The sequence below is a fragment of the Hippoglossus hippoglossus genome, chromosome 3, assembly GCF_009819705.1.
Source record: "Hippoglossus hippoglossus isolate fHipHip1 chromosome 3, fHipHip1.pri, whole genome shotgun sequence".
NCBI lineage: Eukaryota > Metazoa > Chordata > Actinopteri > Pleuronectiformes > Pleuronectidae > Hippoglossus > Hippoglossus hippoglossus.
The window spans coordinates 14,935,132-14,951,340 of NC_047153.1; the positions used below are offsets into that span (position 1 = coordinate 14,935,132).

The 16,209-nt window shown below is 42.2% G+C and overlaps 1 protein-coding gene across 4 annotated transcripts; it reads right to left on the reverse strand.

The window, feature by feature from the left end:
* Positions 1-2,156: 2,156 nt before the first annotated feature.
* Positions 2,157-14,086, reverse strand: myzap (myocardial zonula adherens protein). Of its 4 annotated transcripts, none has more exons than XM_034579928.1 (14): positions 13,501-14,086; positions 12,748-12,828; positions 9,055-9,147; positions 7,945-8,109; positions 7,733-7,825; positions 7,522-7,635; positions 7,267-7,431; positions 6,104-6,229; positions 5,746-5,874; positions 5,222-5,316; positions 4,751-4,856; positions 4,116-4,199; positions 3,763-3,824; positions 2,157-3,656 (listed from the first exon to the last, which is right to left on the reverse strand). In XM_034579928.1, exons 1-14 carry the CDS (start codon positions 13,567-13,569, stop codon positions 2,765-2,767), a joined length of 2,274 nt encoding a protein of 757 aa, XP_034435819.1. In that variant the 5' UTR covers positions 13,570-14,086; the 3' UTR covers positions 2,157-2,764. The 4 variants fall into 4 exon arrangements, with proteins under 4 accessions (XP_034435819.1, XP_034435801.1, XP_034435810.1 ...); XM_034579910.1 differs by having other exon boundaries at positions 3,763-3,869; positions 13,501-14,083; XM_034579919.1 differs by having other exon boundaries at positions 3,763-3,869; positions 7,267-7,419; positions 13,501-14,078.
* Positions 14,087-16,209: the final 2,123 nt, after the last annotated feature.

Sequence of the window (16,209 nt, forward strand, 5' to 3'; positions counted from 1 at the left end):
ACAGCTGTGTCCTCTCTGTCCTCTCCCACCATTCAAGGTTGGTCTGACTCTCGGCTGCAGCTGCACACAAAGTCCAAATCTCAATGAGCTCCAGAGCTGCAGGATCCAGATCTGACACTACTTTATTAATATCATTCCTTACCCTCAATGCACTACGATCACTTTAATCATTCAGTTTTATCCACGTTCTGACAATCAGTTTTCACAGTCGTTATCCTGTTCACCGTCCTTTTACAATCATATACACTAACTCTCACTTTATAATAGTTTCCTGTTTTTACTTGTGCCTTAGAATTGCCCTCCGGGGACAAATAAAGTTGTTTTGAATTGAATTGAATAGTGCCTGCATTGCATCTATAAGTAACACTATTATTATTTTCATTATAACCCCCAGTATGACAGAGCTTAAATCTGATGGTTACACAACTGTTCCTGGTCCCTCTCTCTCTTCTATTCCCCTTTTCCACCCACCTCACACCACCTCCCCCATTTTTCTCCACTCAACCCAACTATGGAATCAGATGGTCGCCCACGCTGAGTCGGGTTCTGCCAAAGGTTTCTTCCTGTTAAAAGAACATGTTGGCTTTCTTTGTGTTGTAAGGTCTGGACTTTTGGCGCTATGCAAATAAAACTGAACTGAATTGCACATAGGTCCTGTGCATTTTGTCAGATCCCACCTGAAGATGTTAAACATCAATACATTTTGCACACTTCTCCATATGCCATTTGTGTTTCTTGCTGATCCTGATCCTGTGCATGATTCTGCCACATGTCACATTTTACCACTTTGTTTTAATTTATTACACATAGCTTTTGAGAGTATTTTAAATTTTCTTGCAATACACTCTAAGTGAGTCTACATTAGGTTATAAAATTACAATAACGAATACTGCTGTGAAAAGTGAAACGGCTGAGTTCTAACCAGGAAACTACAGATTTTCATTGTGAGGCCTTTGTGCATAATTTCCTGTGAACTGCAACAAACAATAGCTCTGTAGACACATAATCTGTATATTATACATAAGAAAGGGCTTCAAAATAGAGTCAGTGACATTTTTTTTTGCACATTTCCGTAGAATTTATCTTGAGTTTAAAGCTTAAAGTGTGAACATTAAACATCCAAGATGCGAGTTCTACAAACCAATAATAAAAAGGCTTTTGTGTTTCTCACTAGTCACAACTATTTCCGACAGATCGACCCAGATCACTGAAAAATGAGGCAGTCATAGAGGCTGCATGGCTTCAGACATCTGTTAATGTATGGCTGTGTTGGCGTCCATTGACACAGTCACAGTCAGGATACCTGTCCAGTAAAGTCTTTATTAGCCAAACATCTGCCGGCCTCATCTTATTATTTGCAGTTTGATATGTAGCAATAAGGTAAAGGCACGTCATGAAGTATTTTCCGATCACAGTCGTGGCAGTGCAGACAACAGCTGGATAACACGTGGGCCAGTGGCTCAGAAATGGCAGTCACCTCATTACGGTAAATACATTTTAAAGTAATTCATCAGTTTTATCATCACCACATCAATGTACAGTTATTATCGTTGTTATTATATTACCCTGTTGAGATTCATCTCCACCACCAGTATCAGATAACGGCTGCTCACAAAGGCACGAAGCATGTTAATAAATATAATGTACATAATGTGACAGTAACAAAATAATATTCATTTCATTTGTACAGAGACAATAAAAAATAATAGGAAAATACACCAAATAACCTTAATATACGTAGGCTACGTTCACTGTAAACAAAACAAATATAATCCTTTGATATGTTATTTACAAAAGGTTTTTTTTTACAGAGCATTAGATTATTTACACCCTACAACATGTATTCACAATTGAAAAAAAAGACTTTTCATCATCGACCAGATTCCTATTGTACACAGTATTACTCATTACTGTGTCAGCTTCTGACTGGTAAAAGTGAGATCAGTGGTCACAAGGTCATTTAAAAACAATCAGACCGAAGCCAACTCAGCTTTAAAGGAAGAGCTTAACATTTTAAGAGTTAAACTGCTCTTATTATCTTTCTTTGCTGAGGAATAGAAGAGAGGATCAGTACCACGTTCATATGTGTAACTGCAGTCGGGTTGGTTTTAACCACAGAAACATATTTAACGCTCATAATGTACTGATTTGATAAATCTCTGTCCAGACGTATCAAAAACACGTCTAAATCTCCAAATTCAACAAAATTGTTTTTAATTCATACAAATACTGTTTGATGGGGCTGCGGTCTTGACTAATTCTTGGCTGAGAGCAATGGCAACTGAGATAGCTCCTGTTTAACTGATAACTTTACACTTCACTGCCTCCGAACAGCTTCAGAGATGCTGGAGGGCAGATTCTGGCCACGTTCACACTCCAGGTCTTGGTGCTCAATTCAGATTTATTGCTCGGATATGATTTTTTGGTTTGGAAGTTCTTGTTATTTCTAAAATGTGGCAATAAGGTGGCCAGCATCAGACTTCAATGTGAACTGGTCTCTATCCTGAACTAACCCATTCATGTGACTATTGTGAAAAACAGACAGGCGTCATAAATGAACAAAAAACTGTACTTTAGGCCAGTTGAGCCTGTAGTGTGAACGTAGCTGCAGCTGTTTTCCTTTTGTTCAGCATTAATGCTAAGCTAAGCTAATTTACTGCATCTTTAGTATTATAAAAACGGGAGTGGTCTCAATCTTCTTATGTAACTCAGCAAAGCAAGAGGTAAAGTGTATTTCCCAATATATATAAATATTAGTATTGCTTTAAGATGGTTCTATTTTTAGCTTTGCTGTGATTTCCATCAGTCTCATGAACGGTGTATAAACTCCTTTCGATCGAGCTCTAGAAGATGGCTGGGAGGACGTGGATTCCTCCGGATTTGAGCGTGTGTCTGTGTTCGTTGCAGCGTCCACCTCGTCTCTCCCGGGGCTCCCCGGCGTCTCAGGTTCAGCTGGGCGGGTGTAGGGGGACGTCCCACTCTGCGCCGGGGGGGTGGACAGCAGGATGCGGCTGTATTCGACAGGAGTGTACCTCAGTAAACTAGACTCCAGCCTGCTGGGCGGAGGGTTACTAGGCGTGAAAGTCCTCGGTCGGGTGGGCATTGTCAGATAGAGCGATGGATGCTGAAGGGGAGGTGGAGGGGGTAAAGGTTGCGTGGAGGGCAGAGGTTGTGTGGAGGATGAGGGCTGGAGGGGGGGTGGAAGCTGTGTGGGTGACAGAGGTTGTGTGGGTGACAGAGGTTGGAAGGGTGAGAGAGGTTGGAAGGGTGAGAGAGGTTCTGTTGGTGACAGAGGTTGGAAGGGTGACAGAGATCGTGTTGGTGACAGAGGTTGGAAGGGGGAGAGAGGTTGTGTGGGTGACAGAGGTTGGAAGGGGGAGAGAGGTTGTGTTGGTGACAGAGGTTGGAAGGGTGACAGAGATCGTGTTGGTGACAGAGGTTGGAAGGGGGAGAGAGGTTGTGTGGGTGACAGAGGTTGGAAGGGGGAGAGAGGTTGTGTTGGTGACAGAGGTTGTGTTGGTGACAGAGGTTGTGAGGGTGACAAGGGGTTTGCGGCTGATGGAGGTTTCATGGATGGCGGCGGAAGATCGAGTGGTGGGAGTTGATTGGGATGGAGATGAGTTGGTTGAAGCGTGTCATGACTCTGTACTTCACGTCTGCAGATGCACAGTCAGACATCAGGGTGAGAAATCACCACCAAACCAAGCACCAAATACAACCTGAAGCTACTACACATGTTTCTCCAGCATGTGTGCGTCTTACCTGGGGAGCAGATCGCAGCCTACTCCGATCTCCCTGGTTTCCAAAGCCTCTCGAGGCCTATTCTGTGTGGACATAAAATACTTCAGCTTGTCTTCTAACTCATTATTCTAGGAAAAGAAAAGAAAGGAAACAACACTGTCAGGTAAGACACATGCAAGGGCCGGCAGGGAATTGATAGGTGCAGTGGCGTGAGGCAAACACACAGACGTTGCTGAATGTTCAGGACATCCAGCGCTTATAGCAACCCAGGCAATCCTCTGTAGCCATGCATTAGATAACCACACCACACCAAAATCAAAATACGCAGTGAACACGCAGTGAACACGCAGTAAACACGCCGTTTGACTTCTTACCTCACACTCCACTATTGCTATTCTGTCCAGAAGCTCGGAGATGAACATGTCCTTCTGGGCGACTTGAGCTCGTAGAGATTCAACCTTCACAAATTCAAGAAGGGTTAGGGTGTTCTCAGGCAGATCTCATCTCTGCTAATTCAATACACTGTTGTGATCTCATATGGATCGTTGGCAGTTTTCACCTTGTTTAACATTGTTAGATATTTATGAGTTTGTGAAATTTGGTGCTGATCCAAATAACCAGTAATCTAGTGAATTTAAGCAGTAACTTGAAATAACTTGGTGCAAATTACAGGGAAATTATCGGCAGAACAATAATGGAAATAAAAGCTCCATTTAAACCAACCTTAATATTTATTAATTATTGATTTCTTATTGTAAATGTGTGCTTTAAACAAGCAATTTCTCACAGTTAATTAACAACTATTTTCCCCATATGCACAATAGAAATACATAGCGACTCGCAAGCATCTAAACCATTACGCTTTTATTGACTCTGAGGCCTGAAGTTAAATATTCCTTCATCTGCACTCTGTTGCTTTAGTGAATGATCTCCTGCTTCAGCTAATGTTAATATCCGCGCTCATCATCAAATCACACAGCAGAACGGAAGAAAAACAAACCCTCCTCACCTCCTCGATCATTCCTTTGACTTTCCTCTGCTGGCAGAACACCATGTCGTTCAAGTGCTTGATTCTCTCTCGGAGATTCCCTGCTTCGTCCTGCAGCTCTTTGGACCTGAACACGAGCAGCGACCAGTTAGTCCCACAGACGGGATGATCTCAGGACAGGGAGGGGTTCTTTTTGTGTTTTACAGAAATGTGCAGCCAAGTCAGATGCCTCTCAGATTAGGTCATGAAAAACTTCAGGAGGAAAAAAAGGAACTACAGCACCCTGATGCTTCTGCAGCCTCTTATAATGGAAGTTTATTCTTGACTTTGGAAATAATAGTTTGACCAAACAATCTCAACGTAAAGATGAAGAGCCTCATATACAACACTACGACCAGTGAGCAAACGTCACTGACTGAGGAATATGATATGATTGACAGCCCACAAACGATAATACATATTAATTGTGTGTTCCTGGAGTTTAATTTGTACCTCTTAGCCATAGAAGAATCAGTTGTGTCTGTCAGCTCCAGCAAGCGGAGGCGCTGTTCACACTCCTGGAGCTTATTGTTGAGTTGACTCTTTTCCTGTGGAGAGGATTATTCAGTTTCTCTCAGATGTTGTGAGGAAACAAATCATGATTCTCAAAACAACGTAGAATTCTAAATCCACAGTTTATTTTCTAAACATTTCATACATTTCATTAATCCGGTGATAGCATTAAGCTGTGCAATACACTGGTGACCTAGGCCCAGCCTGGAGCCAATCCCGGCTGTTATTGGCCAAGAGCTAATATACAGAGACAAACATCGTTCACACCAAGACAATTTAGAGTCTCCAATCAACCTAACCCCAATCTGCATGTCTTTAAATTTCAGAAGCAGGAATATCTGGACAAAACTTTCGCAAACATGCAAACTCCACACAGACAGACCTACCCGAACTGAGATTCAAACCAAGACCCTTCCTCTTCTTATTATGAAGAATAATTTCTCATTTGTCCTGTTGAATCGTACCTTGCTCATACAGTCCAGCAGACGCTCCAGTTCAATGATCCTCTGGTCCCTCTCACTGATCTTGGCCTCTGCTGTCCTGATGTGTGTCTCTGCGTCCTCCAGTCGCCTGATGTACTCATCCAGTTGAGCCTGTGTCAAGAGATTCAGATTTAAGTTTAGAATTTGAATTTAGTTATTTATCTAACTTTTAGGTGATTTTTTATTTGACTCTGTCTTTGTAAAATGTGTAAAAATCGTAAAACATCTCGAGTGGTTATTCCACATCTAACCTGTTCTTATGACGCAAACAGTAAGTTCTGGTTTCTATTGGCATTGAAACTGATGCACTACTATGACACGAGGAGTCAAGAATGCAGACCTGTAGGTTTTCAATCTCCTCCCTGTGCCTCCGTTGTTCTTCCAGTAGCTTCTCATCGTACTCCCTCTGTAGCTTCTCGGAGAGCTCATGCAGCACCTGAGCGTTGGCCTCCTGCGAAGACTCCACCTGGATGATTCACAGCGCAGCAGAAATAAGACTGAGCTCGGCTGATTATGGCACATTGACGGTAGAACAGTGGAACAGATGCAGCTGATGTGCTGCTTTACTGCAGTGAGAGGATCTGCTGGATCAACACAAACAGCTTTCTCTACTACTCCGACCTCTTCAGGGGCCTCCAGCTCCTGTCTCTCTAGCTCTCTTCTTTAAATATGAAATAAAATCAATTGTGTTTGCATGTGTGTGTTGAAATATGAAACAATTAGAAAAATATTACATCGATTTTCTGGCTGCATCTGTATCAGGATGATGACAATGAGTCAGGTGGTGACATGGGGTGAATGTGCACAATCATTCAGTCCAGGTTTTAACATATATAATAATGTATAATGATGAATTAGGCAGCTGGACTTCAGTGAGTTTTCAGCTGATTGTCTCACAGTCTGAGTTTATAAAAGCTCTGCATCTGATTGATTCATGGACTTGTTTGTCTCCTTTCAGGCAAAGTATTTTTCCTTTGTCTGCAGAATTTAGGATTGAGTGATATTATTAATATGTGAATACATCAATGGGGCCACACTGTCAGATAGTATATATTCTTAACTCAGATCTAGTCATATCGTGAGCCAGCTTTTGTGTTAGCATTCCAATTGCAAGGTCTTCTGTGCACATTACCAAGTCTTTTCCTTTATGTCATATTGATTTATTGAAATTTGGTGCAGCTTGATTGAATCGAATGGGACTGTTGGACCTTAGTGGAGATATGCGCTCAACTGAGTGCAATTCTAGTTGTTGATAATAATAGGTAACATAAAGGTTTGTGATTCTTGTATTTATTAAATAATCAGTACTGAGTCTAGTTTCTACATATGACGTGTATTTCCCATCATTTAGTAGCTACACCTCTCCACTGTTACTGACTCATCAGACCATTTTGTCACAGGTCATTTGAGTATTCACTGGAGCAGGTACTCCCACAGGAATGTTTTGACATTTGTTAATGCGTGTGTGTCCTTGCGAACGAGTGAGTGTGTCCTCAGTCTGACCTGCAGCCTCAGTGTCTGGTTTTCCACCTGCGCAGCGGCCAGCTCCCTCTCTTTGTCCCTGAGCTTCTCTTGCGTTTTCTCACAGTTGCTCCGCAAGCTCTTCACCTCCTCTCTGGTGTCCACTCTGCTCTGACAGTTCTCCAGAAGGGATTTCTGCAAAGGAGACTTCTTTTACTCATCAAGCCAACCCTTCGGTGATGGAATGCGGCCGTCATCCAGAAAGTCTTCACAGGCTCGGCAACACTGATTTGTTACCTGCAGGGTGATGTTGTCAGATATGAGGGAGCTGTTCATCTGATCGAAGCTGTCCATGGCCGCCGTCCGGACCCTCACCTCTGACTCCAGACTCCTGCGATGTGAGTTTGCAGACTGCACAAACAAATGATGCAGATTTATTCACAGCTCACAGACAGAGAGAGTTTGATGAGGGAGTTATTTGTTGTGATGATGCTGCATAACTAATTACCCTGATTTCCTGTGAAAGCTTCTGCATGGATTGCTGCATTCCTCCAAACTGCCCATACATCCTCTCTCTCACCTTTTCCAGAGAATCTCTCACCTGTGTACACACAAAACAGATGGATATTATCAGTGCATCAACCCACACAGCCTTGCATTGTTGGTGGGATGCTGAAAACTGCCTCAGGGCTTGTTGTTGTTGTGTTAGTCTCCACTCACCTCCTTGATGTACTTCATCTCATCGTTAAGGTGAGTGACCGTCCACTCTCGCGCCATCACCTCCTGCTGTCTGTCCGAGCCCGCCCTCTGCACCACGCCGTACACTTTGGGCCCATGATGCTGCGCCGAGGACTCTGTCACCCCATTGGTCGTGTCTCCAGTGTGCTGAGGGAGACAGGATAGCACCGGTCAGGTTTCTGTAGCCACCCCTCCACCACAGCAAGACTGTCACGGTGTCTGAGTATCTGTGTGTTTATGCTTTTACTGTACAGACTTGCAGGCGGATCACGTGTTTGTGTACGGATGCTCATGCCTGCATATATAAACTTGATCAGGTATTTCCAGCCCTACTGCTGCTGAGCACAGGAAACAGGAGGTTGGCAACAAACAGCTAATAAAAGTGCAGGGTGTATTGAAGGTGTCATGTTTCTGCAACCCAGTACATGAGCTGCTGCCGTTTCTGCCTATTGTACCTCTGACAGCCTGGACACCGGTGGAAACAGATGCAGAGCAGCACAGGAGCAGAGCAACACTTTACACAATGAAATTACTAAACAACAAATGACTATTGTTATCGTGACACAGATGAATGACTTTGGCCTAGGAGTTTAATCTATAAGAATATATACTTCAATTAAAATCCCAGAGGCAAAGGATTTATTTTGAAATAATAAGTAATAATAATTATTATTATTAGAACTATTAGAACTATTTATCACGGCTGCATCCAATACTTACTGACTTATTCAAATTTTCTGAGTTGTCCAACAAACAGCCTAAAACTTAAACATTTACTGGACAATGGAAGTTGTCACTAATATTTACATTTTAGAAACAGGGACCAGATGATTGATGACATCTTTTTTTTGTCTGTTCTTCATTTTTACTCAGATAAAAAAAAAACATTTTCCTGAACCGGTGAGGATGGATATTTAAAGTTTAAACTCAAAAACCTCTACCAACATCTGTTCATGCTGAATATCTATGAGAAGATAATTAATGACAGTCTGGGAGTACATGCACAGAGTCATGTTTTACAGAGGCATGTCAGTGACACACTTGTGTCGCGGCGTCGTGCCTATTACTCATGTGGTGGATGAGGCTGCCTACCTGCTGAGGTGACTCCCTGCCAGCTGGCCTCCCTCTTTGGGTCAGCCCATTCTTCTTCTTCCAGGCGCCACTGACGTCTTTCTCTCTCTGAGCCTGCACACAAAACAACAACAACAAATAGTCAACACTGATGTTGTGTGCGGACGCTACAAAGTTAAACCACAGACACCTTATAATTAGCAAAGCCTTTGTTGTGATAATGTCTTCGAGTCTGTTGTGCGACACATGGCAAAGACTCCGAAATAATGCGAACACAGTTTCCCTCATGTTTGTTCTCCTCCTCTTATTATTATTTTTTCCTTTGCATGTTTGTTTTGCCCTCCTTTTATCTCTCTATCCTGCAGTAACATGTATACTGTAAATGTATGTGAAAGATTTGGTTTTGGATGGATGGATGGATGGATGGATGGATGGATGGATGGATGGATGGATGGATGGATGGATGGATAGATAGATAGATAGATAGATAGATAGATAGATAGATAGATAGATAGATAGATAGATAGATAGACACTTTTTAAAAGCCTCTGCTCAGACTAAATGTTCAGATCTATTACCAAAGAAACAGGCGTCCACCTCCACATCTCTCAGAGATAAGAATGAGGAGAAACCAGAACAAAGACGCCAGTGTTGTCTCGAGGAAGGAGCTGAGCCTCACATTTCTGCACCGCTCAATCTACAGAGGACATTCTGCAGAGAGACGCTGATATGTGGACGTGAGTTCCTGCCGATGGGAGGGAAGAACCTCTCCACCGTCATATTTAAGTTTTAACAACACTGCGGCGCGCTTCTCTGAGAGCTCAGAGTTTTAAAAGCTCTCTGTTCTTTCCATTCAGCTTTGGATTTTACAGTGTTTGACTAAACTGTGGGAGAATGTTGACCAGGTTTTTGTCGTGCAAACTGCAGCATAGTAATTTTGGTGTAAAGAGCACACAGGGTTCCTTTTGTGTCGTTCATAACCAACGTCACCAATTACCTTAATTATGCACCTGAATGACGTCCCTTTGGAATAATCACATGTCAGTGCATTGTCAAACATTTCTCTGTCATATATGAACTAACTGCTCCGTCCAATGACTTCATTGTGAAGGAGTCAACTGACTGGATTAGCTCCTGATTTCCAACACACACAAGGGTTGTATTTGCAGTCAGAACACAAAGACCCTCTCGTGTCGCTCCTTGGGATGAGTCGTGTTCACATCGAAGAGACATTCGGCCATTGTACGGACGAAATCTAATCCTGCAGGTGGAGAAACATCTAAATGCAGCCACTGTGCCTTTCCCTCCTGCGTGTCATGGCGTAGATCGTCTCATCCAGGCCATCGTCACTGCCTGGATTGTGTCCGTGACATTTCAGATTGCAGGGACACACCCTTTCTCATTTCTGAGAACCGCGTTAACCAGCGTTTCTACTGACACACAATCTCTCTGCTTATCTCCATCAGAGGATGTATCAGTATCTTCCTTCCTCCTTGATTAACTTCCGCTTTCCCATTTCTGTTTGCTTCAACCCAAGTGACCTACATTTGACCTTCGCTAAAGATCCAATGTACGATTCAAGATTGAGCCGCTTGTATGGAATCTATATATGAATTATAATTAAATCTATATTTAAAGACGAGATGGAGACTCAGTGATTAAATAAATGCACTAAAAATTGGACTGTTAAATCATGTTTAAACACTGTGTGAGTATTTGAATTGAACGAGTTGTAATTAACAGGAGCACCTGCACTCTGAGCTCAGTGCTGCACATTGAAGTGATCAGATAACTGAACCCTGATATTCCTCTGTCAATTCCTCTGTAAGGGGCTTTCCTACCTGTCTGTAGTTATCTTTGTGAATCACTATGTGAATATTTTCATGTGAAATATTTTTGTAACTTTAAGATCCCAAAGCAGAATGAGAGTAAGATGAGAAGACTGATTGCGGTCCTGGATTAGCACAAAGACGGGGACACAGAATCAGCCAGTCTGGATCTGTCCAATGTGTTTTTCCTAATCCTCTCTCTCTCGCTCTTTTTACAGATACAACAAGTGACGTTCACAGTTGCTGTTTGTTTGATTCTGTTGCCTTTGCACAAACCAAAATATCCTGGATACAAACGCTGCCATTTTGCACATTTGGATCCAGAGTCTATGCGGTAACGATCGGGGGATGGAGCCACTGTAGCAAGATCCTGTTGATACTCAAGCTCAACCTATCACGAGACAGTGTCAGCTGTCAATCATGATGTTTCACCCTGTTTTTATCACAACAAATTCACTTGAACAATCATCACTATGATGAGAATAACTTAACATGACAGAAACGATCTCTGAGATTAGTTTAGTTGACGTGTTTTTTGACTCTTTATTTTAGTCCATGTCCCAGCTGCTATCATGGTGGAGGTGGGATTTTTGGGCTTCACTTTTGGTGGAGCAGTCATGTCGGCCATCTTTAGTCTATGGTTTCTTTATTCTAAGACGGATGCTAACAAGCTGATGGCGTTGATCTTCTCGTGAACAAAGTTATTAAACAAATGTACCAAAGTGGTCTTTTTCCTCGTAGGCCATTTCTTACCATTCGGTTTTCATTTTCAACGCACCATTTCTATTTACACTTTACATTTCCTCTTTTTATTTTCTCTTCACCTGAGGCGACTGAGTGTCTGTAAAACCAGCCTCTCTGCTGGTGATTGATTGGGGGGGGGGGGGGGTGTGACTGTCAGAGACACACTGTCTGCACAGGGCTGAGAGCTGCATCCTCACTGAACACACACTGAAGTACACGTCATCGCCGAGCACATGCGATACTCTCCACTTTTGTGCGCGCTCTTGACCGGACTGTCCTCTGTCATCGGTTCCAGTAGTAGTGGGCACGCCCTCCCTGTCAGAGTTTAGGACAGCGTGCTATCTGTGGGGCGAGTGGAGGAGAGATAACTTGACGAACACCACACTCCTTGGCCAAGGTTCATTGAAAACATGCCACCAGGCCTCTGTCAGGATCCTGCGTTATTGCAAGCACCAAAAGCACCTCCTCAGGGCCAAGAACAAGTGCGGTATCACTCTCAGTTCTCACACTCTCACTGAGAAACTCTGGCATCAGCCTGTGGACCACAGATCCTTAACACAAACAAAGAGCGGTGCAGAGCCACCTACAGCAAACACCCTGCAGCGTGGACTCACAATTATCATTTCACACAGCAACAATGTGCAACAACAAACATGGATACTGTGGACTTTGAGCAAAAGCCAGTGAGCTTTGCTTGATAAGTTACCAGAGTGTGTTTTTACAGTTTCAGCTGAGCTGTCAGGTGTTTTTTAATATTTTCTATGGAATAGATTTAAAACACAGAGTCATGGAGGAGCTTTGATGTAAATTTGAAACAGCTGTATGTGCATTGTCTCTCTCACACACACACACACACCCTCCTGTCATGATTACGTAACTGCACCAGATGATAAAAACACATAAATCTCAGATGCGGTACCGTCTTTCTTTCCAGGTATCATGAATGTGTGTGTTATCTTTGAGAGACACACACATTCACTTGGTCTGTTGAGTTGAATTCAGTTTACCAAGAGACAACATAAGGTTGAACTCTTTGCATTAATCGTGTACTTATCTGAGTAGAGCTGTCGAGCAGGATTTATGTGCAGGATGCAGCTTGATTAATAGCAGCGTTTCAATAAGAGCGAGATATGTGACTTACTGTGTCTGAGTTAGTTGTTTTTGGCTCGTTGCTCCCATTGTCTGCCGCATGAAGAGTCAATCTGAGACGTCTGATCCTCCTCTGAGAACAACAAACACACAAAAGGCAAATAAATGATCTGCGAGCACATTCATATTTGTTTTGAGATGTGTTGCTATGAGAAACCATTGAAGAGTTTACATGGAAACAGCAGCACAATGTGTTTTATTTATAGAAAATAGTTACAGAGCTGCAAACAAACTTCATGCAAATGCTGTGAGACGTGTTTGGTTCTGTACTATGCAAAAACATTTTTACAGTTATGTATTTTGAAATATCTCATTTCAAAACATTATTTAAAATGACTGCATTATACTCCTCATATCATTCCCAGTGTAAAAATATGAACAGGTTCTGTCTTCATTTACAAACAATGGGGGTAACTTGAAAGTACAAAGGCCTGTTTTATCAGAGAGCTGTTCAAATAAACATGACAGCCTCCTGCACACTCAGCTCCCATTACACGCTCCTGTTAGTGAACACATCCCATAACAAACATGAACTTTCACAGGATCAGGGAACAGAAAATATTATCTGGAAGTGAGGCAATTTATCTCACAGTTTACAGATGAGAAAATCCACAGAGTCAGTACAACAGGGGACAAACAGAGGAGGAGGGGGAACAACCACTGAGCTGTTTTCAAAACACAGAGGAGGAGAAAGAAAGAGACACAGGGAGAGTTCCAGTGTCCTGACTTCTCTGGGACTTCTTACCTCCGAGTCCGGAGATTCCTCTGTTGTGGTGGTGGTGGAAACATTTCGTCCTGAACCGTAGCGAAGCATGTCTCCTCTTCTGTCCACTCCTCACTTCTCTTACTCTCTCCCTGTCCAGCCCTCCTCCCACCCTTCCTCTCCTCTCACTCTCCTTCCTGTGTCCTGCTCAAAGTCTGAGAGCGACCATATGCCCCCAGCCCCAGCCGGGGGAAAGAGAGGAGGGAAATTCCACTCTGTCTAACCTGCTGCTGCTGGTGGTGCTGGTGGTGCTGGTGGTGCTGGGAGTGCTGGGAGTGCTGTTGCTGTAGCTTTGGTGGTGGGAGTCCACAGGACCCTGAGGTACAATCCAGACCCTAACTCAGCAAAACAAACACAAAAATGTCACTGTCTTGATTCCAAGCAGACTGCTCCTCTAATCCACTGGGCTGACAGGCTTGTCAATCACTCAGCGAGCTCTCTGCCTGACTCTCGACTCTCCCTGTGTCATTCAGTTTTCTCATCAGACCTGTCGGGCCACATTTCACCTGCCTCCCTGGTCGCTCACAGGGCGGGTCCTGAGACAGGTGGAACACTTCTTATCTACAGGGGTGGATGAGAGGCGGAGCTGCGTCTCTTTGTGAACTTCACACTGAAAGCGCTGGATAGTATCTCCCTGTTTTGCATGTTTCTGATAACTACAAAATGTATTTCTACTACTTGGTCACAGGCAATAAATCTATGATTTTTGTTCTTTTATCAAAAGATTGGTCTCCTACTTTGCAGTGGTGGAAAGTAACTAAATATTAGGAGGTTTTTTGTACTTTACTTTAGTATGCTACTTTATACTGCTAGTCTGGAACATCTTTTTTATATACGTACTCGACAGTAATAGTTACTACATAAAAATGTGACCTATAGTGAATTATTACAGATTAAAGTATCAAACGTTTTTATTAAAGATAATGTTGTTTTATGTACATTTTGCATATTATTACATCATGGCACTGAGCAGAGCACATACCTCCACCTATTCCACACACTCATAGATATCAGTTCCCTAAACATCTCAGATTCATCAAGAGCAATGAATTAACAAATATGAAATCAACAAAATTGTCAGAATAACACCTTATCCCACCATGAGAGAGTGAAAGAAGAATTCCTGGATCTGCCCCCTGCTCCAGATCTGCTGGTGTCATGGATGTGTCATGGCAATTCGTTAATAAGTAATTTTTTGTGTAATCTTACTAACAATCAAACTGACAGGGGTGAAATCATAAATCAACCGTGGAGGTAATTATGATCCAATTATATGAAAACATAAATACAACACTTTTTTTAGATACAAACATTTTGATGGCAGGACTTTTGTTGTAGGGAAATTTTTATGTGATACTTTTATTTAAGTGAATGGTTTGAATCCTCCATCTTTCCACTAGAAAGTCTGTAACATACATGTACATTTATACTGAAGCTGCAGGAGGTGTCTCACATACAGGAGTTGCTATGGCCAATAAATTATTGATCTTGTTGATGTTAGATAGCAAAAAATGAAAAGGAAGAATGTGTTTAATTCTACTCTCTGAAAAAGACACTGTTATTCATACACATCCGTTTAAACCTACTCATCCTGTCAGATACCTTAAAGAAGCTGACACACACTCCTCATGACAGGCAGATCACATTCCTCGTATGAATGACCTGCAGTCACTCCCTGCTCATAGAAACCAGAGACGCAGGGCAGGGAGAGAATCAAGTTGCCTGTTAAGAAGGTCGGTCAGCTGTAAAGTGTCCTTCAACAGAGCTCTGCTGTTATATCGTCAAAATACGACAGTATATAAAGAAAAGAAAAATTCTCGGGACAATGCAAAAGGTATGTTTACTGGGCCGAGGAGTTAATGAGTAGCCAGACATCAAACAAATAGTGTTTCTTTGCTTTTGCAATCAGAGAGTGAGTCTCTCAACCAGGCCTCTGTCAAAGCCAATGTCATGGAAACCCACTCTCAGTTTCATATTTACATGTATTAATCTCTCATCCAGTCTGGATTCAGTATTTGATTCATTCCCCTGTGGTCAGTCTTACAAGATTAAGCAGCTTTAATTATCACATATGATTAAATTCAAACTCATACACTTTGCTCCTTAACAAAGCTCCTGTATATTAACAATGAAAACCAATAAGCAGATAAACAACACGTAGACAACAATGATGGAATGTCAGCAAGTATTTTTTTAGTCTTTCTATTTCATTACACTTTTGGTGTAGTTACTCCTCATGTTAACATATTAAACATATAAAGTGCCATTATAAGATATTGCTTTTGGGAAACTGCACTTGGGTCTTATTAGAGCTGAAACGATGAGTAAGACAGTCGGTTATTTGATCAGTACTAGTTTGGTAACTCAGTTTCGGTCGTTTCAGTTGTTTTTCATGTAAACATGGCAGATGTTTCATGATTCCAGTTTCTTAACTCTGAGAATTTTATGCATTTACGCATTTGTAATTAAAGTAAAGATCTTACAATTAAAGTAGTTTCCATGCGGCACTTTTAATGGAGAGTTCTTGATCTGCAGTATAAAGTTTAGTATCTGCTTACAGAGATAAATACGACTTCATGTTGTCCCAGGATTAAGATTGTTTATTTGCCGCGTGCACGTTGCAGTACAACTACCTGAGCTTCTCCCTTGTCTGGGACCAATTGTTTCACAATGAAAAAGGTGTTTAGAGCA

What these genes read in the sequence shown, in the direction of transcription:
- myzap (XM_034579910.1), bottom strand. Translation starts at nt 13,569, where the DNA reads ATGCTTCGCTACGGTTCAGGACGAAATGTTTCCACCACCACCACAACA. An exon ending in AGATGAAGTACATCAAGGAG is followed by an intron (nt 7,826 to 7,944) that starts GTGAGTGGAGAC and finishes GTGTGTACACAG; the next exon opens with GTGAGAGATTCTCTGGAAAA. An exon ending in AGGAGATTGAAAACCTACAG is followed by an intron (nt 5,875 to 6,103) that starts GTCTGCATTCTT and finishes CTCTTGACACAG; the next exon opens with GCTCAACTGGATGAGTACAT.